Here is a 26,134-nt window from a genome sequence, read left to right as displayed (position 1 = left end):
AGCCTTGGGAAGCAGCTGTGGCCACCACGAAGAGGTGGTGGCACCCAGGAGGCCTCCAGCTGCACAGTTCACCATCCACCAGTGCCTAGAGATGCTAAAAATGAATTACATGGACTAACTCAAAGGTGGGAACTTGGAGAGGGATTTGCATTAAAGTTTAAAACCACAGATCAGTTGCTCAGTGAAGTTTCACTATGAAAAAGAAAGAGAAAATGATTGCTGGGAAAGCTACTGGCCTTCAGTTTTAAACAGAATCTTGATGGGAATATCTCCCAGGCCAAAATATATTTATTGATGACCTGGTGAATTTGACAGAGGTCAGCATGGGAAGGGCACAGCTACACAGTGGAAAAGAAGGGAAACATCCTCTCAGCTGGGTCAGCCCCTACAACAGAAGAATGGCTGATCTATGCCCCAGAATAGGAAAATGTAACCTGTATTGTACAGAAACAGTATTATATAGAGCTGTTCAATATTATTTTCGGGCTCCTTGACTTTGGATCAATATGCTTTTTCTGCAGAGGTTATTTCCAGGTAGACTCAGCAGTTTGAGGCTGGATTCCGGGATTTCTGCTCCCTTGAGCTTTCATTCAGACCTACAGGACAAAAGCTGAAAGATCAAATCCACTATTAAATACCTGAACTAACAGAAATAGTTTTTCTTGTAAAGATGTCCTTATGTATGAAAGTTAAATCTGTTTTTGCCCCTTTTAAAACCAAGGCATTAGATACCCAACTTTCACCTCAAATAATGCAATTTCAGTTAATATGACAACAGTATTTTGGCAAAGGTCAGGACAAAACCGGAAAAGGAAGGAGAAACTCAACCCGTCAGCTCTCATATACAGAAAATTCACAAGTCCAATTTTATTGAGCACTGGAATTTAAAAAGTAACAGCACTTGGTTGATCTGGAACTAAAAATCAAAATTTATTTTTACTTATGGATAATTCAGAACAATGTGGTTAAAAGCCCCCTGGAGATGAAGGTGTAGCCCTTCTTGTTCTTTCTGTTGTCCAAGGGGATGGGTTTTTCAGAAGTTCCAGCTGTACCAAGCACAAAGTTCTTCTGATTGGAGACCCCAGGGTGGCAGAGGCATTTGAGACTCCTGGTTTTGGGGTCTGACACCACAGGTATCATCTCATGGCCAGGCAGAACCTGCAGCAGCTGAGGTCTGCTCTCCTCCTGCCCACACTGATCTGTGCCTGGTTGTCCCCCACACCCCTGAGTTGTCCCAGCTGGCCTCCCACCAGCACAACACAGGGAGGATTTAACAAGGGCTGTAATGTTTTTCCTGACTGATATTTGAAAACACTTGCAATTTCATACAAATAACCAGTTATCCCCCAAACCAGGACAAGTATTTGGTTTAAGACCTCCTAAACCCCAGGGTTCAAGAGCACTGATCCCCACCCAGCCATGGTTGGTTGGCATCCAGCCCATCCACCACTCCAGACCTTCCCTTGAAACACAATGTAGAAAATATTCTGAAAATCTGTGAAGGTTCCTGTGACACCCAGAAGCACCCTAAGGGACTGAGCCCAGCTCCAGAAAAATGTTTGTGATTATTGTATTGGTTGCAGGTACCTACCATTTGCACAGCACTGGCACAGGAGTCACTGTGGAGTTGTAGGGAACATCATGCCACAAGTAGTTTTAAGGAAGGCATTTTGGATGGCAGAGTGTCCCCCTCCCCAAATCTCAGCAAAACATGAAATCCCTGTCTGCTGGGGTTGGTGGCAATACCAGTAAAAAGATCCACTACGGACTGGAGCTGGCCTCCTCCTCTCAGAAGCGCTGGACAGTCAGGCTGCACTTGGAGTACAGAGAGGAAGAAATTGTGACTATTTCAGCTTCTCACTGGCTGCTCACAGGACCTGCTTGGATGAGGGTAGAGAAGAGCATTGTGCATCTCACATTTTTATGGAATTCTCCATTTTAGAGCCAGCTGGGCCTGAACAAAAAAGCAAGTTTCCTCTCTTGTGACATGATCAGCTAAAAGTAGCAGAAATTCACATGAGAACCTTTGCTGGCTCCAGTCACATCCTTGAGCTGTTTGCAGCCCTTGTAGCAATCCTGCTGCTCCCAGAAACTGCTACCATGGAACCATGGAGTTCTGGCAGTTCTTGCAGGTCAGAATGGGGTGATGATTTATTTCTAGCACAGTTTGTCTCCTGGTGTTGGTTTCTGTAAGCACAGAAGTGTCCTGAGAATAAGAAATTCCCCATTCCTGTTGGTTCTTGCCTCATTCCAGGACTGGTTCTGGTCACCTCCCACAGAGAGAAGGTAGCATAAGAGGCTGCCCTAAGCAGCACTGCTGGTTTTCAGGGCCTGATCAAAAGTTTTGCAGCTTTTCCAGAAGGCAGACAGGAGCACTGTCCCTGCATAGCACGGAGGAACAACCTGGGAATGGCTGGAAATGCCCAGGAACACCGGGGGTCGCTGGTTCTGCAGCTCACAGTCAGTCAGTAACAGGACGGCGCCTGAATGACATGTTTATTGTACAAGTCAGAAAGAAACCCTGAGTTACTGGCTGGAGAACAAAGTTAAATTAAAAAATAAAGGGTGGTTTGATTCAGAGGTTCCTGTTGAGGGGAAGAAAAACCCTAAATGGTAAAAGCAGCACCTAGCCCAAAGCCTCCGGGGCTTTTGCCAGGGAAGAGGTTCTGTTGTCGTCCCCCTCTGCACAGGTGACAAACTCTGCAGTGATGGGAGAACACGGAGATGGGAGAGCAGAAGGAAGGAATGAGCCAAACCTAGGAGGTGTCCTGGCCTGCTGAGCATCTGTGGGAGGGCTTGGAAAAAACGTGGTGTGCTTTGTTCAGAGATCTGAGCTGCTGCCTGGGCTGGGGGAGCACGGGAGAGAGGAAGAAACAGAAGCTGCAAAATCCACCTTATGTGGAACAAACACACAGGACTTGGAGAGGAGGGAAGTCTTTCATGGACACGAGTGCTGCTGACTGGGAGGCTGCAGAGCTGGCTTTGGGAAATGCATCCAAAGGTCTGAGGGAGGAAAAGCCCCAGAGCCTAAACCCCAAGTGTGACACAGTCTTCCAGCTGCTGTGGAGCTGGAGAGGATCAGTTCCAAGAAATGCTGTAGCAACAACAAATACCTGGTCCTACACAGGGAAGGGTGAATCAGAGCTGCTTTTTAGTGCCACTTGACATCAGTTATACATTCTAGTTCTCATATACACAGATGGATTTCTTTATAAATCAACAATTTACACGTCAAAAAAGTTTTACACTGAAGTTTTCTCAGCAAAGATCAGTCCACATGAGGAGGAGCCAGTCTTTCAGGAGCAGGAAGGCACTTGGCCTCATGAGAGCAAGTCCCCAGGGAAGCCCCTGTGCAGACTCTGCCCGTCCCCTGTCCCCCTCTTCTGTAGGTGTGCAAAATCTGGGCTGTTCCTGCACTGTGGGGCCTCACAGGGTTGTGGAGGGGAGCTTCTTCACCCGCCTCTGTGCCAGGATGGAGGATTCGATGGGCTTCAGCTGAGGGCTTGGCTTGGAGCTGTTCAGTGCCGAGTATGTGGCAGCCATGGCGCCCTGGAGAGGGGCACAGAGGAGTCACTCAGATGCAGGAGAGCTACTTCAGACTCATGGCTTTACAAGACAGGGGAGCAGAGCAGCCACATCCACAAACAAAGCCAGAAGCATCTTCCTTGTTTCTTTAAGTCTCCCTTCTGCACTGACATGCTGTTAAAGAACCTCCCCTTTCTCCCAAAAACCCCTGCTTGTCTGTACTGCCTGCCCTGGCTCACACCTCTTTAAACTTCCCTCCTGCTTTCCCACTCCAGATTTTGTACCTTTACAAGCTGAATGTCCTGGTGATTGAGCTGGCTCTGGGGTAAACTGTCCTTCTGTGTTATCCAAGGATGCTGCAGGACCTGCTTGGCTGTGAGACGCTGGTGAGGATCTACGTGGAGCATCTTTGATACCAGATCCTACAGGCATTGTTTGGAAAGTCAGACTTTAGAAGATTTCATAATTTAAATGCAAAAACAAACCCCAAAAAACAACCCATGTACACCCCAGATTAGGATTTAAATGCAGAGGCCAAGTTTAAAGTCCCCAGACATCAATGCCTTTTTGTATGAAATATGTTTTTGGCAGGCCTGGGGGGTAGAACACAGAGCAAACTCCACATGGGTCAAGCACGAGGTTGGTTTTCCATGCAAATATCACAGCCAGAGCTAAAACAAAGCTGCTCTGAGGGATTTGTGTAGAGTAGAAGCTGCAGTGCTGGTTTTCTTTCTTTTGTGTGCTCCCTCCCCAACCTGCTCTGTATGTACCTCACAGCAACCCCAACCCCAACAAATATCAAACCCTACCTTGGCCATGTCAGAAATAGTGTCCCAATTGCCCCCACTGATGGAGAATTTTCCCCCTCCTATCCGTGTCAGGATCTCTTCTGGAGTGTCACTGGGACCATTTGCAAAGGGAGTGCAGCTGGGGAGAGAGGAGAGAGAAAAGCCCTGGATTTACTGACCCAGGCAGGAGGAGAGGCACAGCTGTCCCCACAGAGCACACTGGAGACAGGGGTCACAGCCCCAGCCACTGCCTTACCCTGCCAGCATCGTGTACAGCAGGACCCCCAGGCTCCAGATGTCACAGCCCTCGTCGTAGCCTTGGCGTTTCAGGACCTGAACACAAGCAAAGGGAAAAAAGTGTGTTTGGTTCCTGTTGTTGAGCTCATTTCAGAAGAGGGGCTTGACCTGGGTGCAGTCCATATGCAAAGCTTCCAGAGCTGGACAGAACAGCAAAGTCTGGGACTAAAATATCAGGATTCAAAATAGATTAATTACTACAAGTGGTATTTCTGTAACTGCCTCTTCCAGGGCAGGATGGGAACAGGGCAGACCCACTGTGCCAAGGGGAGCACAGGTTATGGGCAGGACAAGGGGACTGCTGGAGGGTCTCAGGTCAGTAAGGTGCTCACCTCGGGTGCCACGAAGTTTGCTGTGTAACAGGGGGTCATGAGGAGCCCGTTCTCAGCCCTGAGCTGCTTGGCAAAGCCAAAGTCACAAATTCGGATGCTCTCTGGGTTCCCTGATTTATCCACGTAGAGGATATTGCTGGGCTTCAGGTCCCTGTGAACCACCTGTGGAGCCAAGAAAGGGCAGTGCTTGTACCTCAAGAAGATAAAGGTCTGAAAGCTGCCTGAGTTACTCATCCCCTGCTCTGGCCTCACATCAGCTTTGCCCAGAGGGCAACACCAGCAAGAAATAATTGTCATGATGGGCAGAGTTACTCCCTGGAGGAGAAGGGAGCATGGTGTAATGCCAGGGAGCTTCTCAGGAAAACAGCTGTGACCACACTCACCCCTTGGGAATGCAGATACTCCACTGTTTTACAGATCATGTGCAGGACTGAACTGGCTTCTCTCTCCGAGAAAAATTTCTGTCTGAGGATTTTATCCAGCAGTTCCCCTCCCCTCATGAGCTCGGTCACCAGGTACACATACTTCCCATCATCGTACACCTGCCAAAGAAAACATGGGTGGGGTAATCAAAATGTGCTTCCACAGCTTCTCTTTTGTACTCCCATCACCAAGGAGCAGACGGGGATCAGCAGAGGTGGCTCTGGGGATGCTTCCTCACCCCAGAATCATGAAATATCCCAACCTGGAAGGGACCCACAGGGATCACTGATCCAGCTCCTGGCCCTGCCCAGACTGCAACAATCCCACCCTGGGCACCCCTGGCAGCGCTGTCCAAGAGCTCCTGGAGCTCTGGCAGCCTCAGGGCCTGAGCCTGGTGCCCATTACCTGAGGAGCCTGGGCCGTGCCCAGCACCCTCTGGGGAAGAACCTTCTCCCGACAGAGAAACAGCAACACATGGAGCCGAGTCGCTGGGCTGTCCCTGCTGGGGCTGAGCTCTGCCGCAGCCAGTCTGCACTTCCTCAACCAAAGCACGGGGAAGTCTCTGAAGCCACACTCACATCTTTCAGGGTGATGATGTTTGGGTGCTGCCCGTACCGCAGCAGGATCTCAATCTCCTCAGAAGGGTCTCGCTTGCTCTTGTCAATCACCTGCAAGAGTAGGGACACACTGCAGCCACCACGGATGGGGAAGGGGCCAGGACAATGCACACAAGCTGAGTTTGGATCCCTGTAGACTTTCTGTGCTGTATCCACTCTGTCCCCTCATCTCTTTAGCTCTAGAAATACTTAAGTTGCTTCATCTCTTCTGTGCCCCCAGCCCACAGAATTTTATGTCTTTTGTTAAGACCTGATGTAGCCACAGCTTTGCAAAGAAGATGAGATGCTCTCCCCACTCTGAGGGAGGAGGACACTGTTTCCCTGTTATTCCTAGGGAAGTGCAGGTACCTGCAGAGCAGCACAGAAATTTTCCTTTTATGTCCCAGACGAGCCTAAAACTCATCCTGATCCACACCCTGCCAGGGGCAGGGACACTTCCCACTATCCTGGGCTGCTCCAAGCCCTGTTCAACCTGGCCTTGGACACTGCCAGGGATCCAGGAGTAGCCATAGGTGCTCTGGGCAAAGATGTAACGGGAGAGCTCAGCTGGGAGGGCAGATCCACACCTTGACTGCATACTCCATGTTGGTGGCCTTGTGGATGCAGCGTTTGCAGACGGAGTAGGAGCCGACGCCGATGGCCTCCTTCACCACGTACCCATCGCTGAACTGGACGTTCTTGCCATGCAGTTGCTGCCAGGGCACAAAGGACAGCTCAGCTGGGAGGGTTCAGGGAAGAGCTTGTGCAACACGATGAGTTAACTGCAGCACACAGAGAGCTGTCAGACTGTCTGCTACATCCCACATCTCCTCCCCAGCAGGAGCAGGAGCAGAGGAGAACAAGGCAGATATAGGTCAGTGGGCCAACGCTGCCTGCACCAAGCACGGTGCCTTTGCCTTTGGTTGCCCAGCCCATGGGCATTACAGACCCCCTGCCACCACAGATCCACCTGGGGACAGGAAAGCACAGCCCTGACAGCCTGTGCATAATGTGACAGTCAGGGGTGATGAAAGAACAGGAGGCAAGAATTCCAAAGAGAACAGCCTCAGGCTCCAGGTGGTGCAGAGGTCCTGCAGACCTGGAGCATCCCTGCACCTCCAAAGAGCTGTTCCTCTGTCCCCATTCCTTACCTGCACAACTGAATGCAGGGGTGGCTGGGCAGGTTTCACTTTGCCATCCTCCATTAACCCGGTTGCCACGAAACTGAAGCCTCGGAAGAGCTGATGGGCCCCTGCACTTGGGGGCACACCCGGGGAATCTGCAGCAGGAGTTGAGAGACAGCTCAAGAAGAGCCTGAGCAACAGAAGCCTCCCCCTTGCTCCCAGGAGCTACTGTAATTTATTTGAGACAGGAGACACACCAGCAGCACTGAGTTTACCCCTAACATCCCACAGAGAATCATGGAATTGTCCAGCTTGGAAAAGCCCTCTAAGATCAGCGAGTCCAACAATTCCTCCAGCACTGCCAATGTCCCCAAGTGCCACATTCACATGACTTTTAAACCCCTGCAGGGATGGTTACTCCACCACTGCCCTGGGCAGCCTGACAATCCTTTTGGGAGAAGAAATTCCTGATACTCAACCTAAACCTTCCCTGTGCAGAAACCTTGACCTGCTGGTGCCGGATACTCCCTGGTGTGAAGTCACAGAGTGACATCTCAGAGGAAAGTTGGGCTTTGCCTCAAGTCATACAAACCTTTTGGTGTCCGTGACGTGAACTCTGTGTCAAAATAAAAGGTGTCATCTGGCTGGGCCACTGCAGGCTTGAAAGGGGGTTTGATTTCCCTGCGGTACAGCTTCTGCAAAACACACAAACCCCAAAAAACAGCTGCAAAAACAGCTTGGAAATGCTCCCACAGGCACCTTCTCCCAAAGGGTGCAAAGGCTGGTGAGGAATCAGGGCCAGGAAGAGATTTTGTGAAACTCTGTGTCTCAGCACTTTGCTACAGCTCAGTGAGGTGACAGACTCAGGTATGAGACAGTTACATGACAGAATTTTGGTTTTGGAAAGGGTTATTGGAGTGGATGGGACAGGGGCTGGTGGCTCTCCCATAGCTGGCCAAGCATCAGGACTGTGCTATTCCTGCTGCCAGAACTGTGTTACTGGTGCTGAGTGGTGCAGAAATTTGCTCTTTCTGATACTCACATTCCAGTCGATGGTGGAGTAGAAAGGGTGGCGCTTAATCTCCTCTGCCCCATCTGGCCCAGACCCTGCAAGAGACACCACGGGTCATGTTGTACTGAGACCCCAACAAAGCCAAGGGGACAGCCAGGGAGGCAGCACAGCCAGGTGTGACAGAGAACCTCAGAAACCAAAAAAAACCCCAAGGCCTTACCTAATCTGTTGGCTGGATTCCTTTTGAAAAGGGCTCGTAGGAGACTCTGAGCCTCAGTGCTCAGGAACTGTGGCATGCCCAGTTTCGCTCTGGGGAGGAAGTTATGCAATCAGCTGCAGGTTTGAAGAAGTCAACCCACAAGGCAACTGCAGCACCTCCACCCCCAAAATGCACAATCATCTCTCTGGCATTTACACTGCACCCTTTAAATGGATGACTGATATGGTGCCACTTGCCAAATAATGCCACAGAATTGCAAGAGACCCCAGTTGCAACACTCCTCCTGTGCAGACAGGAGGGAGAAACTCTTACTTGAGGATGAGGGTCATCGTCTCCTTACGGTCCTTCCCCTGGAAGGGCAGTGCCCCCGTGAGCATTTCAAACTGGGAGGGAAAGAGAAGAAGGGGGGTCATATCTGAGCAAGGCTCGGTTGCACAGGTCCCACTGCCCCTTCCTGCTTGTGAGGAGTGCTGAGCCTGGCTCTGACAGAGCTCACAGGCACGGCCAGTTCCCAGCAGCAGTTTGGCTCTCGGGGCTTGCCTGGGAACGTGTCCAGGCCAGCGCCAGCTCCTGCCGGAGCCCTGGGATCCAGCAGCTGCCAGACGGTGGCACCAGATCTGCACTGACAGCGAGGGCCCGGCGCTGGGGTTGACACGGACACCCCTACACACCCCACACGCCACCCCACAGAGACCCTCATGCATCCCACGCACTCTGTGGATACCCCCACATACCCCTCACACCCCCAGCACAGCAGCCTCGAGGGACCAGCGCTCCTGGCTGGAGGCCTGGAGAGCCCCTTAGGGCTCTTTGGGGTCAGCAGGACACACAGAGCCATGTCTGGTGTTCTGGAGCAGGGGAAGCTGGCATTCCAGTCCTGGGCAGGGTACCCACCATGAGGACCCCGTAGGACCACCAGTCAGCACTGTGCGAGTGGCCCTGGCGATTGACCACCTCCGGAGCCATGTACTCCACAGTCCCACAGAAGGAGTAGGCTTTCTTCTCGTGGTCTATGGCCTCCTTACTCAAACCAAAATCTGCACAAGAGAAAGCTGTCAGCACACTGCTCCACGCATTTCAAGCAGCTCTGTATTTCAGGAACCAAACTTGCTGGAGCCCAAGGCTCAGTGGAGCCCCTTACCTGTGAGTTTGATGTGCCCCTCTTCATCCAAGAGGATGCTACAGCAGGAATGGAAAAACAAGTTGTTAACTGTCTGTGGTAAGGGCTGGTGAGAGAGCAAGCACAGCAAGGGATGGTCTGAGATTATCCTTTGGCTCCCAGAATCCAAAGTTACCTGTCCCTCCTCCCAGCCCTTTAAGCTGCGCCACCAAGACAAGAGTGGGACCAGGAGCAGCTCCCTCCTCTCCACACCCTCGGCTTCAGAGCAAACCAAAGGCCCCACAGGTTACCCCCCTCTGACCCCCACATACCCCAGGCAAGGATAACCAAGCTGGAGTGGGCTCTGCAGAGCCCAGCCTGGTCCCTTCTCCCTCTGAAGGCTCCCAGCTGCCTAAAGCTGGAGCCTGGAGGCTGCCACAGATCTCTGCTCAGCCTGTGGCAGGCACAGCCCCTGGCTGGAACCACCGATCTGAGGAGCAGCAGCCTTGGATTGGCACCACCACCTCCCATGTGTCCAGCCCCTCTGGAAAGTGAGAGCTGTTCCCCGACTCCAGGCTGGGCTGGATGAGGGCTGGCATGCTGCCTCAGCTGGCCACACGTACTTCTCTGGCTTGAGGTCTCTGTAGATGATCCCCAGGCTGTGCAAGTGGTCAAGTCCCAGTGCCAGCTCTGCCAGGTAGAACTTCACATCATCTTCGGTGAACATGACCTGCAGGCAGGGGGAGAAAGCAGGGAGGTGCTGGGTTACAATGCCAGCAGCTCTCCTGCACCCAGGCAAGGCCTTCCACATCCATGTTGCTCCCTCCTGCCCTAAGTTTTCCAGACTTCCCCCACCCGTTCATGATTTGGATCAGAACGGACCTTAATGGATCCAGTGCCACCCCTGCCATGGCAGGGACGCCTCCCACTGTCCCAGACTGCCCCAAGCCCTGTCCAGCCTGGCCTTGGGCACTGCCAGGGATCCAGGGGCAGCCACAGCTGCTCTGGGCACCTGTGCCAGGGCCTGCCCACCCTCACAGGGAACAATTTCTTCCTTAATTCTAATCCAAAATGACCTTCTTTTTATTCTAGTTCTTTAGGAGATGCTCATTTGAAGCTGTTGCAGGGGTGGGACCTGCCACCTGTGCTGCTGCTTTTGTGCTGGAGCACTGCACTCCCACAACACCCTCTCCTGGTGCCAGCTCTGGACTAGCAGCAGGCTGTTTTCACCCTCTCAAGGACTGCAAGGGTCAGTTACTTCTCCAGGCCATAAGCAGAGACGAACTGAGCCTCAGCAGCCCACCGAGATGCCAGAGCATACCCACCTCTTTGGAAAGCCGAGTGAAAAGGTCACCTCCTCTGAGGAAATCCAAGATGAGGTACAGCTTCCCCTCTGTCTGGAATGCTGAAACACAAGCCAGAGCAGGAATCAGAGCCCTGCATTGAGGGAAGGCTCCATGGTGTTACATTAATCACTTAAATCCCAGTGGCTCCAGCTGGGCACATGCCCTGCATGGTCCCTGGGTCAAATGCAGGTAGGGCTGATGGGGTAAAGGAGATGGCTTGTCCCTCCTGCTGAAAGGGGAGCTCCCCACAGCACTCTGGCACTGTGGAAAATCCTCATTTTATGGGGGTCTGGTTCCCTTTCCGGCAGTGATACCCTCCTGAAAGGGCTGTTTTCCTGGGAGAGGTGCTAGTCACCTTACAGGAATAAAGCTGTCCTTGCTTTCCCCAGTCAGAGCATTAACCCTGCCAAACTCCAGCTCAGCTAGTTAGCTCTGCTTTCTCAGTTTCTCCTGGTTTAATGTTTTAATCCCAGGGATTTGATGTTTAAACCTCCTCTCCCAGTCCATGCTCAGTTCCCCATTCCTTAGCTGGAGCAGGCAGTAGGACCACAGATCCTTCCAGGAAAGAATCTGTTTTCAGGGGATTGTGTTAAAGGCAGCCAGAGTCTGCTGGAGCTGCAGCCCCTCTCCTGTGGTATCCCTTGAACCCATGTTTTTCACTCTCCCAGCACTCCAATGAGCTCCACTCACCATAGTGGAGTTTCACCACAAAGGGATGGTTGACATCAGCCAGGATGTCCCTTTCTATCTTTGTCCTCAGTCGGTCCCGCACTGTGGGAAGAGAGGAGCAGCTCAGACACAGAAAAAGGCCCTGGCCAGTGTCCAGCCCCATCCCAGCCTTAAGCACCAAGCTGCTTGAGCCAGGTGTTTTCCCACCTCCATCACAATGCTCTTAAACAGGTGAAAGAAAAGGAGGATATTTTGCTGGGATAAAGATGCTTCTCTTTCACCCAGCCCACCCCAGGGCCAGCAGTGACATTTCCCCAGTGCTCTTTAAGTCACAGAGGATTAGAGCACTGCAGGAGGAGTCTCCCTCCTACCTTTCAGCGTGGCCTTCTTGAGCACTTTCATGGCATAGAGGTGGTTGCTGTCTGGGGGGGTTATTTTTCTCACCAAGAAAACCTGAGGCACAAGAACATCACATTCACCAAATACTAAACACTGGCAGGATGCTTCCCAAAGTGGCAAACCCAGAGTGTCCTTAAGAAGCTCAGGCTTTCCCATGGGGTTTCTGGGGAAATGCTGTGTGTGGACTCCTCTCACCCCCCAGTTTCATGCTGCACTTTCTCCTTTCCAGCCTTCCACACCTCCTGACTCCTGCAGCTCCTGTGGGGCTGGGGCTGATGCCTGAGAGCTGTGACTGGAGGCACTGATGCTTCACTGTACCACTAAAGCCTCCTGGTTTGCCAGTCACATCAGCTCTGGATTTTTATCTCCTACCCTTCCCTGATGTCTCATTCTAGCTGGTTTTAGGCAGCATCAAAAGGACACCACCTGCAAGTGGTGGGCTTGGCAATGCTACTGGTTGGACTGGATGATCCCAGAAGTCTTTTCCAGCTTTTGTCTGATTCTACAAAGCCTCTGCTGCATTTGCCGAGGCAGCAGCACACAGTCCTGTCCAAGCCCCCACTGTCAGCTGGTAACTGACTGACATAAAGCTGATTTAATGTGTCAGCAGATGGTCTGTAAGAGACCTGGATTATTGAAATAGATAAGAGCTACAGGCTACTTCCTTCCTCCTTCACAGAAGGGAAACTGGACCATAAAAGAGGGCACAAACCTAGCCTGGGGCACACAGCAGCAGTTCTGAGAAGGGAGGAACATGCTCAGGAACATTCCTGGGAGTCAGGAAAGTGGTTCCTTTCGTCACCAGAATCATTTCCCTGGCATGCCACATAGGAAGAAGTGATCTCACCTTGCCAAAAGAGCCCTGTCCCAGCACCTTCAGGAGCTCAAACTGTGAGGGATCAGCCTTCTCCGAGCCCTCCTTCACATGGTGTGTGATGTTGATTTCCTGCACAACACCTTCCCCCTGAAACAGAGGGCACACGGTTGGCAGGGACTCCTGAGCAAGGGAAAGCAGCCTTCTGGATTGTGGAACAAGGACTGCAGCTCCAGACTCACAGGAGCCACACTGAGAGAACCATAAAGGCTGGTGCTTGTCACAGGTATCAGCATCTGCAATCAATAAGTCAGGGTAGGCAGGACCAAGTAAATACAGAGCCCTCCCTCCCAACCACAGGAGCTGCTTTGAACTACATTTCAGAAGAGTGCTTGAGAAGCACCTTCCTTTTTGAGGCACTGGTAGCAAAAACAGGAGTGTTTATGCCACTAAAAATCCCACAACACAAAAAATACGGCACTGTTGTCAAAACAGGGCCAGGGCTGGCAAAAATCAGACATGTTGGAGCCCATCTGCTCAGCAATCTGAGCAACTCTGCAACATAAGTCTTAGTGCATCTTCAGCACATACAGATGATGCTTTAACAGACTCCAGCCTTCAAGAAGATTGAGGGGAAGCCAAGGTCTCTGGCACATGTTTTGTTTAAAACACATTATTTTACTTAAAAAAACCAAAGAAGAAAAAATAGATTTAATCAGCATAAATAGAATAAACCCACCAAAGTATCTGGGCCAAAACAGCCACAGACCCTAAGGTGATGCTGAAACACCTCCTATTCCCAGAAAAACTTTTGGACCCAAAGGACAGCAATATGTTAAAAAATGTATTAAAGTCTGCTGTCCCCGCCCTGGGGAAGCTATGGCCAACAGAGGCTGCAGAAAGCTGGAACTACAATTTATTCTTTTCCCTTGCAGAGTTGGGGGGAAAAATTTACACTTTGTTTTCTAGACCTATTCAGACACTTAGTCTGGAACCACCTCATCAAAGCAGCTTTTAAAGCCAGCCAGAGGCAGGTGCCAGCCCTGCCTGTCCTCGTGCCCAGCCCACTCCCACTCGCCAGTGCCCACCTGCACCGTGCTCCCTTCCCTTCCCCACTCTCAGGCTGGGTTTTTCCCAGTTCAGGAAGTGGCTTTGTTTCCATGGTGGGAGCTCTGCTCTCTCCTGTGCTGCTCAGGCACTCAGGGCAGGGGCACAGGAGCTCCCTGGCATTATCCTGCCTTTCCCTGGGCTCAGTGATCACAGGCAAGAAAGATCCCATAACCCCTTAAACAACACATTTTCTTGTTTCCAATGATCTCCCAGCTTAAACCAGCCACTGTGCACTTCTGGGTCCATCTGGAGGCTTAGTCCCTGCAGACAGCTGCTGTGAGGAACAGCTTCCCACCTCCAGTGCTGGAGCAGGAGCTGGCCAAGTTCAGCTTCTCCTGCCAGCTCAGCTCTCTGGTGAGAGAGCCCACAGCAGGGAGAGACCCACTGGGAAGAAATTCTTCCCTGTGATGCCCTGGCACAGGTGCCCAGAGAAGCTGTGGCTGCCCCTGGATCCCTGGGAGTGTCCAAGGACAAGTTGGACAGGACTTGGAACAACCTGGGATAGTGGGAGGTGTCCCCGCTGTGGCAGGGTTGGCACTGGATGGGCTTTAAGTCCCCTCCAGCCCAGACCATCCTGTGATCCTCCTACCACAGAAACAGTTTGAGAAGCCATTTGGTATCTTGCTGACACAAGGGAGGATTTTCCCTCATGGATTCATCCACCAACTTGGAATTCAGCACTCAGGACTCTTGCGACGAGCTCCTACAGCCTGGCTGGCAGCACACACAAGTCTCCAGCACAAAACCACCTGTGTGCCACCGAGGTCAGCTTCTTCCAGAGTCACCACAACAAACTATCCCAGAAGGCAGAGAAAGAAAAGCAAACCAGAGTGCCCTGAACATCCACGGGAAGCATCAGCCAGCGGCAGGAAGGGAAGCGCAGTGAGGTGGCAGCGGGAGGTGGCAGCGGTACTGACCGGGCTGGTGAGCTGGCTGGGGGCAGGCAGCTGCAGGCTGCAGGGCTTGGCTCGCTGCTTCCTCTGCAGCCAGAGCGTCAGGAACGCCCACACACGGGGAAGTTTGGGGTCCCTCTCCATTGTCCCATCCCGATCAACATCGTCCGGCCCCGGGAACTGCGGCCCCGGTGCGGGGCTCGGGGCTCTGCTGGAGCAGGAGCTGCAGGTGGCTGCACCGGCGGCGGATGCGCAGTGGGGACTCGGTCGCACGGAGGGAGGTTCACACTCCCCCTGCCTGGCAACAACACTTGTGGTTGGGGCTTTTTTTTTTTTTTCAGGTTTGCTTTTAAGAAAATAATAATCTCACAGCTCCTCGCTGGTATTTGGGTTCCCTGGCTCAGACAAGACACTGATAGAAAACACACACAGTCCCTTAAAGTGATTTCCATCTAATGCTGCCTGAAGTTCATGTCAGGCTGGGAGCTTTGGGTATTTCCTCAACAAGGGAAATCATGAGAAGCTACTTTCCTCTCTAAAACAGAAGAGAAAAATTCACAAGAACGCACCCAGAAGTGTGACGACACCTTGGAGAGCTGCACGTCTCCGCTCTCCACTGGCACAGGGATGAGGAGGCACCCACGATGGGATTCCTTAAGGAATGTTTGGATTGGCATTCAGCCCTTTGCTTGCCTTATGCTGCACAAGAGCCCCTGCTGTGGAGTCTGGAGTTATTTATCTGAGCACCACTCTGAGGGTCCATAAGGTTTTTTTAAGGGCATTTCTTGCTTCTGAACCCACCATGGCTCAGGTTATGGTCAGGACAGAGCAGAGGTATTTAGAGGGCTTGTTTTGCCTCCTTCCCCCTCCAAACCTGTTCACCTTTGACCTTTCCATCAGGACAGACAGATGTTTCCTGCAGCAAGACCCCAGAGGGTGCTGGTAAGAAAGAAGCCCCTTGAAATGAGTCAAAAGACACCCACACAAAAGGAAATAGCCCCGTGTCAGCACTGATTTCTGAATTTCTCCTGAGAGTGCAGAGGATGGAACCAGAGAGACAAATTATGACTGTCTTGCCCCCTTTGCCCCCACCACGTGCTCTTTGAGAACTGATAACGAAAGAAACAAATGACTGAACAGCAGTGAGGCAGCTGGGCCCAGCCCCACTGCGGTGCCCACTGAGCTCCAAGGGCTGGGCAGGTGCCAGAGCATGGAAAAGCACCTGCAGCTGCTGAGCACACCAACACCTCCTGCGTTCTGACACAGCCCAGCAAGGGAAACACCCTGTCCACCCTGTGTGCCCAGGAGAAGCACCCATTCCACAGCAGCTCCAGGTTCTCAGTGTGGGGGAGCAGCAAACTGCCTGTGCCTGGGCCTGGCAGGAGCTGATAAATCTCGTTATGACCCAGACAATTTTTCATGCTGTGTTGCCAGTGTGGGAGAGGAGCCTCAGAAAGGCAAGAAAATCTCCCCTGTACATCCACGCAACCAAAACTGCCCGTCCTGGCTCATTGACAAGATCAGAAAGCCACAGGAGATACAAATGGCAGCACGGAAAGGGGGCTGGTGTGGGGAGGAAGGAGGAGGAGGATGAAATCAAGTCCAGGATATCACGTGAGCAAGTGAGCAATAGCTGCTCTCTCAGCAGCGGTCCCACAGAGCTGAGAGGGGCTGGCAGGGGCGGCAGGCAGGAAAGGGTTTGGTTTTCAGAGAGCTCCCTGCGAGCTCTGCTCACGCCCTCGCGTGTGGGACAGAATGCAAATGAAACAGATGAGTCTCCGTGAGGTGCCCACTGCAGCTCTCCTACCTTGTCTGCCGTGTCCACGAGGTCTTTCTCTATCCAAGTGATGTCAGACTTGGCCTGTGGGACAATAAACAAACGTCAGCACAGAGGGGCTGTGATTCTCTGCTAAAGTTTTCTCAAAGAACTTGTTCAGCAAGACCAGGTGAGCTGTTCACACACTGGGGGTGTCTCACCAGCCATCACCAGCCAAGATGTGATTCTGAGCCATGTGGTGGCTCCAGGAGAGCAGTTGGTCCCAGTAAATAAATTTATATTGATTTGATATGCTAGGGTGACCTGGAGGTAGGACAGGAGCTACTGAGAGGGAGAAGAGAAGGAAAAGCAAGGCCCTGAGGAAGAGAGGAGCTGCGTGAGAACAGTGAGATTAGAGCTAAGAATTAACTGATTTTCAGCTCCAGAAGGACCAAATCAGATCGGAGGGGCCCCTGCAGTCACCTCTTCCCCTTCCTCCTCTGCACTGCTGTGCCCTTGCAGGGGAGCAGCTGGAGAGGGTGACTGTCCCACTGCTCCAGGAGCAGCAGGGTGACAAATCTGCCAAAGCCACAGCTGAGACCCTTCCTGAGCAAAAAGTGATGACAAGACCCTCAGCAGATCTCGTCCCAGGGACCCCTCCCACCCACCAGGAAAACAGCTCCATCCTGGCTCCTTCAGACCAGGCCCCAGCCCCTGCCTGGGATGGGGTGGGAGGGTTGGATTCCCACCACCATGGATCTCTGCAGGTCCAGCCCTCCCAGCACCTGCTGCCACCCACAGCCTCCAGAGGCATTTTCCACAGATTCCTGCACTGCTGGGAAATGAGATTGGCTTCTCCTGGAAAATAAAAGCCCAGAAGGTCGCTCCAGTCAGAGGAGGAGACAAGTTCTGAACCTCCCTGTGCCGCCTTCGCAGGGCGCAGACGGCTGAGTCACCCCAGAGCAGGGGCTGGGCACAGAAGAACACGGGGTTTTCCCAAGTTCCAAATGCAAGTCCTGTTTTCTACTTTCCCCCTTTTTTTTGAGGGAGGATTTTACAAGCCAGAAGCCAAGAGACAGGTTTGTTTTTGCTCGCGTTTTGTCACTTTGCCGGTTGAGACCGTCACATCTAAATGCAAGAAAAAAAAAACCCACCCTGCAAAAGCTCGAAACAGATTCTGCTCTTGGCATTTCACTTCCTATTCATCAACAACTAACCAGAAGCTGTTTTAATTTCTGTTGCTTCAACACATGCTCTGGTCCCAAAACACTCCCAAATTCTGGCAGCACCTAGGAAAGACACTTCTTAGAAAGCAGTCATACCCTCCAAAACGCCTTTTCCAAAAGAGTGCTTAATTAAACCTGGATAAGGTCTGGCTCTGTAGGACCAGGAATTCCCTGATTCCTTGCGTGCTGCAGAAGAGACAGAGCCCAGCACAGCAGGCAGAGCAGGTATTTTATCAGACACTTGCCTCCTGGATCCTTGGCTTGCTGCGGAAGAGGAGCCTCAGCATCTCCAAAGCTTTGGGCTGTTATCCTCCCATCCTTGCCCAGCTGGTTCCTGAGCTCTCAGCCCGAGCGGCGCGAGAGCCCCGGTGCCGTGGTTGTGTCACTGGGATGTATTTTGGGAGTTCTACTGAAAGGAAACGGCGGTTTCGTATGGGGAAATGGCTTTGTGTGGCCATGGCTGCACAATGCAGCAGCCAAACGAGAACACTGGGTGGCTTTACGGGTGCTTAGGCATGGAAAGAGCCATCAGCAACTCTCAGCGGGCTTTTCAGGAGCATCAGTTCAGTCCCCCTGTCACACACTGAAAACAGGCACGGAAAGAGCAATTTCAGGCACTGCACAAGGCAGCAACGAGCAACTGAGAGTCTCAGTAGTTTTCTTGCTCGAAATCTCTCTGCCCCTGCTCTGAGCAGCACAAATGCTGATCCAGCAGGGATGCTCTCCCTGTAGGATCAATGGAATTGCAGCTCTCCAGGGAAAGAGCCAGGAGGCAGCAGCAGCTTCTGCATCAGCACAGGAGCAATGTGAACCTGCTGGAGAAGGCTATGAAGACATTCCATGGACAGGAGCTCCTCTGCTCTGCAGCTGGGCTGGGAGAGCTGGAGGTGCTCATCTGGAGAAGAGAAGGCTCCAGAGAGAGCTCAGAGCCCCTAGCAGGGCCCAGAGGAAAGCTGAGGACAGAGTTTTTAGCAGGGCCTATTGTGACAGGACAAAGAGTGATGGTTTTATGCTAAAAAAGCAGAGATTTAGATCAGATATAGGGAAGAAGTCTTTTACATTGAGGCTGGTAAGACCTGTGCCTGAAAGCAGCTGGTCTCCTGAGGGAACTGGGAAGGCACATTTTCCTTGTACATAGAAACTGAGAGAGAACTGGTTCAGAACGATCTGGCTGAAAACTTCCCTCTCACTCCCTGTGCCTCAACTGCCTGACTTGGGCCATTCCCACCTCTGTCCCTGTGGGGAGGGATCTTAAAGCCCATCTCATCCCACCCCTGCCATGGCAGGGACACCTCCCACTGTCCCAGGTGCTCCAAGCTCCATCCAACCCGGCCTTGGGCACTGCCAGGGATCCAGGGGCAGCCACAGCTGCTCTGGGCACCCTGTGCCAGGGCCTCCTCACCCTTACAGGGAGGAATTCCTTCTTTTATCTGATCTAATTCTCTCCTCTTTTAGCTCAAAAACATTCTCCCTAACCTGTCACTGTGTGAAAGAGGTGACACTGTCTGCGGGGTGGTGGCTCAGATGCTGCCACTGAAGTGTGAACTCTGTGGCTGGAAACTCTGTGTGACCCTGCTGCCACTGCACCTCAGCCCCGGGAAAATCCAGCACTGCCAGACACAAACAGCTCCCAGTGCACAGATTAAAGGTCCTGTAATCCAATTCTGTGGAGGACCAACCTCCAGCCATTCCCAGCATCAGCTCTATAAAACAGGACACTGGCTGGCCCCACAGATTTCAATCAGAATATCCAGGGACTGCCTTTGCCTCCTGCCAGGATCCAGTTACACCCCCTGAGCTCTGGGAGGGAAGGATCAGGCTTTCACAAACAGGAAGGTGATGGTGTGAGGAACTGCTGCTGGAGGAGGGACAGCTGCTGGCACAGACACAGGCTTCCCAAGGGGATGTCTGGGCAGAGGTTTCAGCTGCTGCCCAGAAGGACTGGATGAAGACAACCTCAGACCCCTCCTTCCCTAAGCGTCAGCCTTGGGAAGGGATGTGGAGCTTCACCCTCCTGAACTTTTGCATGAAGTTATTTTATGTGACCTACTCCAGAGCAACAACTTCCCCGTGGAGCAGCAGCTCCTGCTCGGGAGGGAGCCTGGGATCAGTGGGAAGCACGAGGGGCTGCAGCTCTGCAGAGGAAGCGAGGCTGAAGTTTGTGGAGAGCAAAGGCTGCTCTCTCTGGAACTTTTTTTTCAAGTGGTGGTTCTCAAAAAGGGGAACAAACAATGCAAAGAAATCTCCCCACTCACTGCTTGCCCTTCTGCAAAGGCCTTTTTTGGGCAGGGCTGGCCCTCGGCTTCATTTGCAACAAAAGGATTGGCCAGAACCTGGTATTTTTGACTGTACTTCTGTGGCGGATCCTCTTCAGTGCTCCTGGGAGCTCCCAGCCTGAGAAATCCTGCAGGACACTGAGCAGAGACATGGCCCGGGCTGGGAAGGGAAGGGTTCAGCTGGGGGTACCTGTGCCTTGGGGCCACGGACTCTCTTAAAAGAAGAGGGAGATTCTTGGAGCAATCCAAGAGGCTCTGCAGGCAGAGAGAGGCTTCCTTAGCCCTTTAACTCACTGAACAAGGGCATTTGCTGACAGACAAACACTGGGGCCCAAGGAGGAAGCGACACCATGGGGTGGCTTTGAAGGTGGAAGTCCTGCACAAGGTCACTGCTACAAACAGAGCCCAGGAGCGCCGGGGACCTCGGGAACTGGAACTTGCCAAGGAAGGGATAAGGACACAGGTGGATTCCTGGCAGGAGGTTTGCAGGAGGGGATTACTGAGAGGAGCAGGGCTGCACGTTTCACCCCACACCAGTCCCAAGGACTGTTAGGTCTCCTGAAAAACAAAAACCAACCAAAAATGGGAGAGGGAGGAGAAACCCAGAGGACACAGTCAGGCCTCTGCCCAGTGGGTGGTGTCCAGAAATCCTCAAATTCTCAAATCATCAAAGCCCTCAACGCTTACACAGGCAAGGGAGCTGAAGAAGAGAATGACCAGCTCCATCCTGGCATGGAAAACATCAGGAGCCTCCCCACACAAGGCTTAAACAAAAGTCTGACTCCTGGAAACACTCTGCCATCCTCCTGGGGGCAATTCCTCCCCACTACAGAGGCAACCAAACTGTGTAAAATTAACCTGGTGGCTCCTGGGAAGGACTCTGCTGCTCTTCCAGTGATCCTGGCTCCCCACAACAGGGGTTACAGGCAAATCCCTAAAAGGGGAACACTGCCACGGGACAGGCAGTGCCACACTGGCGCCCCTTGAGCACATTCCAGCAGGTGGCACTCGGAGCATCTTCAGGGTCCAAAATGTGTTTCTCATTTGATGGGGGGAGCCCAAAGCCCATTTCATAAGCACCTACATTATAAACACCCCTCTGGGAAGATTCAGCACCCCTGAAAATGAGGGATCTTGGAAATTATTAACGGATGAAGGGTTTCTCAAGCAAAGCCTGAGGCTGAGGAAGGGAGGAGGCAGATGGTGGCTCACACAGCTGAGCCCCTGTCCTTTTGCTTCACAACATCCTTTTTGATCTGCTCACTTTTTAACCAACTCGTTTCACAGGGAAAGCAAAATCTCTTCTTTATGTCAGAGGGCTCAGGTCGGTTTTGGGATGGAGAGAGCAGAGGCTCCAGCACAGGCACTCCCTCGGACTCCCCAGGCTCCTCCCACTCCTGGCTCTATCCAGGGCTATGTTGGCAGCAAATCCTGAAAGTTTCTTCAAAAAATAAATAAATTAATACCATTTCTCCACCCTTTCCAGGCACTACAAGCTGCAACTGGCCAGGATCAGCTGATGATGAGCTGTTAGGGCTAAAGATACAAGCTCAGGCAAAAGATGTTCCCAAACTCCATGGAGATTCCCTGATGGCTCTGGTGCTGTTGCAGTTCCAGAGCTGTGAGAGGAGCACGGGGAGCCAGCAGGACTTTGCACCCAGTGGAACGTGACACTGGAGAAACCACCTTTAACAGCCAGGAGATAAGGAATTACTCAGTTCTGCAGCTTCTACGGAGCAAATCAGCCTCTGGTGCAAAAAGAGCAGAGGATGCAGCCTCCCCTTCCTGCAGCCCCACACACCTCCCAGCAGGGAGGAAAGCTCTGCTCTCAGCAAATTCCAACCAGCGTGGGCTTTGATGGTGGCAAAACCAGGAGACCCCATCCCAGGCTGTTCCAAATGCAAAATCCCACTCTGAGGAATCAGCAGTAAAGCACCACCTTCCATCAAGGCACAGGGCAGTTCTGCTACTTTCAGTAGAAAAGTTCAAAACTCTTTCTAGCTGAATTGTAAAATACAACATTGGTTTCACAAGAAGAACCAAGACTTGTTTGCTGCCCTTGGAGTACTCGTGGGATGTGGAAAGTATTCTGTATTGCTGGAATTCCACACTCCTCCCACAGCACACAGGCTGCCTTCCCCTTGCAAGGCGTACAAGAAATGTCTCAGGACCTGGAAAAGCCTTTGCCTGGTACCTGCCGGGGTTGTTCTGTGCAGGCAGGGAGGACCCGGCTCTCTCCCATCCTCTGGGAAGGTCACACATGTGGGACATGCTGAGAGAAAGGGATTGTCACGTTTTGGGGGTGGCTGTGAACTGCAGCAGGGTTAAAAGCAAAACAAACCCTGTCCAAAACACACCCTGAGCTGTGCGTTACCAACACCCCGGTGAGAGCGCACAGGATGAGTGTCTGCTGGAGCAGAGCTCCACTTTATCATTTAATGTCTATAAAAGCATGGCTGCAGCCAGCAGCCACCCCCTCCATGGCTCAGCTGCTCTGTGTGCCCGGGACAGGACCATAACATGGACATCACATCCATCCCAAACATGGACACTACATCCAGCCCCTTCCCAAACATGGACATCACATCCATCCGCTTCCCAAACACAGAGGTCACATCCATCCCCTTCCCAAACATCACACCACAGGGATTGCAGCCACACCCCACATTGGAAATACCATGTTTTGTCCTGTTCCCTCAGATGCTACTTTAATGAGCTTTTTTCTCCTCACTCTGTCCCTGTGGAGACCCCAGGGGTCCCTTCCTGGACCCCAAAGACAACCACTGACCCCAGTGCTGGTGCAGAGCCACCACCTCCCCCTCTGGCAGCAGTCCTGGCACATTCCCAACCCACATCCAGGCCAGCCTGGGCTGTCCAGTGAAATCCACCTCTGACAGTGAGGGGATCAGTCAGCCACATCTCAGGAGCACAGAGTGTCCTCAGCCCGCTCGGCATTCCCAGAGCAGCTCTGCCCACCCCGAGCCTTCAAGCACAAAGAGGGATAAACCTCCTCCTTTTCTCCTTTTCTGCTTTCCTCCTTTTCCGTATCCAAAGGGGTGACGTGTCCCAGCTGTGCTCTCCAGGACTGGCAAGGGAAGGACCTGGATTTCCAGCTGCAGTTGGGAAACCCTTCCTGCCTCAGAGCTGCAATGAGATCAGCAGGATCGGCTGCAATGCCTCTGCTCCCACTGCTGGGAGGCTGCCCCAGGCACACACGGAGGGGATTTCCGAAGGGAGAAGGAAAAGGGCTCCAGGCAAGGCAGGAATTCTTAGATAGCTGGGACTCCCCTCCCTGGATGGTCCCCACCCCGTGGCAGCCCTGGCAGGCAGCACAGTGCAACCACAGGGAAAACAGCTTTTGCAGCTTCACCTGGAGCTAGGGAAGGAATTTACTGCTCATGTCCAAGCCAGGCTTCACTCCCAAATAAAGCTGAGACTGGTGAAGCCGCAGGAGCCTCAGGCAGATTTGCCTGGGTGTGCAGGGAGAATCCCAGCCAGCATCTTGGCAGCCAGGGGGCCCAGCAAACCCAGCCAAGGGCACTCCAAGCTCCCAGTTGCTGGGGTGGATGACCCAGTGACCAAACTCAAACTCTGGCCTCTTCAAATATCAAATGAGTTCTTCAGGGTCCTCTCCAGTGCCAGCACTCACCACTGTCCCCTCCAAGTACAACACACAGTAAGAGATTTTCAGGGTTTTTTTTCCTTCAATACAAGAGGCTTTCTGGAGACAGAACATGAGGCAGCTTCTATGAACTCACCAGGGAATGGAAATGGCAGAGAAGAAACCGGAGTGGTTTGGATGGGTCGGGGACCATGTGGGAGGGCTGCTGGAGCAGACTCTGCTACATTCCTCGTGTGCAAGTGCTGTAAACTGACCCCTCTTCAATTATTCGTTAGAGTCTGCAGCTCATCAGAGACTCTGCTCCTCAAACAGGCATTTATTTGTGTTTTTTAAGAGCTCAGAAGCTGCTGCTCACCATAGTCCAGCCCTGCCAAGGACACAGAGCAAAGGCCCTGCCAGGAACACGCCAGGCAGCTGTCAGGCACTGCTGGAGCAACAAACCCCTCAATTCCTTCAGCTGACAAGGCAGAGCAGCCAGTTTGAACTCAGAGCTTTACCAGTGACAGGCTGGAAAAGCCAAATGTTAAGAGTGGCTACAGCTGCTGCCCAGTCCCTGCAGCATCAGGGAAATTTCCAGGCAGCACCACAGCACACTGGAGATGTTCTGCTCCCACATCCTGCCCAGCCACGGGGCCAGTCTGGCCAGAACATTGCTGGCTGGGAGCCCCAGGAGAGGGGCAGTGGGCTGAGAAGGGATTTGCTGAGGTACCTGTCTCTTCCCACAGCTCCACGGCTCTCCAGGTCCCAGAGAAACCAGCAGCAGCTGTGCAAACACGCACAGAGCAGAGCACTCACTTGTTTGCTTTGAAACCCTTCACATTAAGAGGCTGTGTTTAGTGGTGTCCAGCACTGACCAGGATCACACCACTGGATGTGGGTCCTGCCCTGCTCCCAGCCTGGAGCTCGAGGGCAGGGCTGGCCCAAGAGCCCTCCCGCACCTGGACCCTCACTGGACACAAGGCCAGGTTGGATGGGGCTTGGAGCAACCTGGAACAGTGGAAGGTGTCCGTGCCCAGGATTCCTTCATGCAGGGAAGGACCTGTCTGCAAGCTTTACCTGGTCAGGATAAACCAAAAGGAGCTACACAGAACTGGGGAAAAGCCTCATTTCTCCCTGTGCTGCACTGCCCCGGCCAGGCTCAGCCTGGAGCACCTCCTGCCTGCTGCCTGTGGCCTCCCTCCAGTCTCAAAGGTCCCTTTTATGGTGCAGAGCTCAGTTCTTCCCTTCCCCAGCTCTCCCTGTGCTCTGTGATTATCACCCCAGAACAAGCTGATCAGCACCCTCAGCCCGTTCCCCAGAGAGAGTGTGGGCACACTGAGCACTGCAATTCCACTCCTCTGCTTTTCATGATGAAGTGATTTCACTAATTGGGTGTTGTACTTCCATGTACAATTCCTCATGCTCGGCACCTTCAGGGAACACAGGCTCACCCCTCAGCCAAGCTGGCTGTGGAGCAGGCTGAAAAACCCCAGTCATGAAAGGTTCCATTTTCCCACTGAATTCAGTTGCTGTTCCCCTGAACAAGGACCAATTTCACCCAACCTGGCAATTAAAATTTGGAGAATGGAGGAGAGAATGAGGTTCTGTACCCAGAGAGGCTTTTAATCACCACCACCTTAAGAGGATGAGAAAAAAAATCAAGCCTTGTACCTATTCTGTATTGGATCAGCAGCCTGGTGCTAGGGATGTGTCCATGATTAGCTCTGTTTTCAGTGCAAATTCAAAACACAGCCTCATCCCATCCACTGTGAGCGCTGACTCTTCCCCAGCCCTAACCAGCACAAGGATCTTGCAGACATTCCCCAGGTAAACCCACTGAGGAATGGGGCCTGCAGGGACTTGTGTACCACAACTGCTCTCGAAAGGTAGGAAACACAAGAACTTGTGAAATGCACCAGCTGTCCTAGGTAGGAAGCTGAGCAGGAGCTATAAAAGCAGCAAGAAAGTACCAGAAGAGGGCCAGCCTGGCCCAAGCCATCCCCTTGCTGCCTCTGCAGTGACCACGTCCTCGAGTTTCAGGTGAGACGGCGACGGAGGCGTCACACTCCAGCAATCTCCCAGCACCAACTGTGAGCTTCCCGACTCTTTTGAGGAACTCTTGAATTTCCTCCTTTTCAGAGAGTCTTTGGTCATGGCCCAGGCACACGAGGACTGTGCTTTGGCAGCATCCTGGGGATGGGCCGGGGAGGGACAGGGCTGCCGCGTGGGCATTGAGCAATTGTCGCTGTCGCCGCTTCAGGTTATTTTTAGCAGAGATCACAGAATGAGCTGCAAAAGGATAGCACAAACCTGGAAAAAAGGTGCCTCTTCCCCTTGCAGCTCTCCACACACAGCACAGGAGGGTGTGGGAGGGAGCCTGAGCAACCTCCAGTGTGAGAATAGTCACCTTGGATGGTGATGGCCACTTGCTTCTGCTGCTGGGGTAGAGCCAGAAGCTCCTGCAGATGTCTACCCACAGAAAGTACTGAAACACACAGATATTCTGGGTGCTGCCTGTTCTCCCATCTGCAGCATCTCAGGGCAGAGCTTGCCCTCAAGCTGAAGGTATGTGTTTACAGGAGGGATTTCATTTGTGCTGGTAGCAAACATACCTTGTACAAACTTGGA

The 26,134-nt window shown here is 52.6% G+C and overlaps 1 protein-coding gene across 4 annotated transcripts in view; it reads right to left on the bottom strand.

The window, feature by feature from the left end:
* Nucleotides 1–843: 843 nt before the first annotated feature.
* Nucleotides 844–26,134, bottom strand: part of RPS6KA1 (ribosomal protein S6 kinase A1) — a 40,410-nt gene continuing 15,119 nt past the window's right edge. For 2 of the 4 annotated variants that reach the window (XM_072917819.1, XM_072917820.1), the window contains 21 exons: nucleotides 16,455–16,508; nucleotides 12,678–12,794; nucleotides 11,803–11,884; nucleotides 11,453–11,533; nucleotides 10,742–10,821; nucleotides 10,040–10,146; nucleotides 9,459–9,496; nucleotides 9,212–9,354; nucleotides 8,630–8,700; nucleotides 8,318–8,406; nucleotides 8,128–8,192; nucleotides 7,678–7,780; nucleotides 7,113–7,240; nucleotides 6,549–6,674; nucleotides 5,944–6,033; nucleotides 5,326–5,484; nucleotides 4,943–5,104; nucleotides 4,570–4,646; nucleotides 4,335–4,452; nucleotides 3,810–3,947; nucleotides 3,130–3,549 (listed from right to left, as the gene is read on the bottom strand). In XM_072917819.1, the coding sequence (XP_072773920.1) occupies nucleotides 3,427–3,549; nucleotides 3,810–3,947; nucleotides 4,335–4,452; nucleotides 4,570–4,646; nucleotides 4,943–5,104; nucleotides 5,326–5,484; nucleotides 5,944–6,033; nucleotides 6,549–6,674; nucleotides 7,113–7,240; nucleotides 7,678–7,780; nucleotides 8,128–8,192; nucleotides 8,318–8,406; nucleotides 8,630–8,700; nucleotides 9,212–9,354; nucleotides 9,459–9,496; nucleotides 10,040–10,146; nucleotides 10,742–10,821; nucleotides 11,453–11,533; nucleotides 11,803–11,884; nucleotides 12,678–12,794; nucleotides 16,455–16,508 (2,151 nt within the window). In that variant the 3' untranslated portion in view covers nucleotides 3,130–3,426. Of the gene's footprint in view, nucleotides 3,550–3,809; nucleotides 3,948–4,334; nucleotides 4,453–4,569; nucleotides 4,647–4,942; nucleotides 5,105–5,325; nucleotides 5,485–5,943; nucleotides 6,034–6,548; nucleotides 6,675–7,112; nucleotides 7,241–7,677; nucleotides 7,781–8,127; nucleotides 8,193–8,317; nucleotides 8,407–8,629; nucleotides 8,701–9,211; nucleotides 9,355–9,458; nucleotides 9,497–10,039; nucleotides 10,147–10,741; nucleotides 10,822–11,452; nucleotides 11,534–11,802; nucleotides 11,885–12,677; nucleotides 12,795–14,671; nucleotides 14,889–16,454; nucleotides 16,509–26,134 lie in introns of those variants that run through there. The other 2 variants (XM_030290587.4, XM_030290589.4) reach the window with 2 other exon arrangements.

This window comes from Taeniopygia guttata, chromosome 23, assembly GCF_048771995.1.
Source record: "Taeniopygia guttata chromosome 23, bTaeGut7.mat, whole genome shotgun sequence".
Lineage (NCBI taxonomy): Eukaryota > Metazoa > Chordata > Aves > Passeriformes > Estrildidae > Taeniopygia > Taeniopygia guttata.
The sequence above is the reverse complement of the archived record's forward strand: the minus strand, read 5'-3'. Positions and strand labels throughout refer to the sequence as shown.